The sequence below is a fragment of the Myotis brandtii genome, unplaced genomic scaffold, assembly GCF_000412655.1.
Source record: "Myotis brandtii unplaced genomic scaffold, ASM41265v1 scaffold573, whole genome shotgun sequence".
In the NCBI taxonomy this organism is placed as follows: domain Eukaryota; kingdom Metazoa; phylum Chordata; class Mammalia; order Chiroptera; family Vespertilionidae; genus Myotis; species Myotis brandtii.
This window is the reverse complement of record NW_005370145.1, coordinates 603,228-603,618: the sequence shown is the minus strand read 5'-3', so window position 1 is coordinate 603,618 and position 391 is coordinate 603,228. Positions and strand designations below refer to the sequence as shown.

General features: G+C 66.5%; 1 protein-coding gene across 1 annotated transcript in view; it reads left to right on the top strand.

The window, feature by feature from the left end:
* The first annotated feature begins 6 nt into the window (after positions 1 to 6).
* Positions 7 to 391, top strand: part of SAT2 (spermidine/spermine N1-acetyltransferase family member 2) — a 1,998-nt gene continuing 1,613 nt past the window's right edge. The window contains exon 1 of the mRNA XM_005878758.2: positions 7 to 265. Within this exon, the coding sequence (XP_005878820.1) occupies positions 200 to 265 (66 nt within the window). The 5' untranslated portion in view covers positions 7 to 199. The remainder of the gene's footprint in view (positions 266 to 391) is intronic.

Below are 391 nucleotides of genomic sequence, written 5' to 3'. Positions count from 1 at the left end.
CCTCCCCCCACTCCCACGGCCCCCCGTAACCGGAATCCGGTTTCCGATCCCCAGCCCGCGGACCCCGCGACCACCTCGCTCCCCCGGCTTCCCGGACCCGGATTTGCAGACCCTTTAAAGGGTCCCCGTTGCCCTTCGCTGGGCCCTGCAGAACGGAAGGGGGGGTCCTGGACTTCGGTTCCAGACCGTGGGGATCGGGATGGTTTTCGTGCAGATCCGAGAGGCCAAGGAGGGAGACTGTGGACATATTCTGAGGCTGATTCGGGTGAAGTCTGCGAGCCAGAAACCGGGGTCTCACAGAGGGTCCACGTCGGGCTGGAGGGGCGGAGAGGGTGCCGAGGAGGTGGGAGCTGCGGGAGAGGTTTGAGGAAGGTGGGGGGGAGGAGGTGGG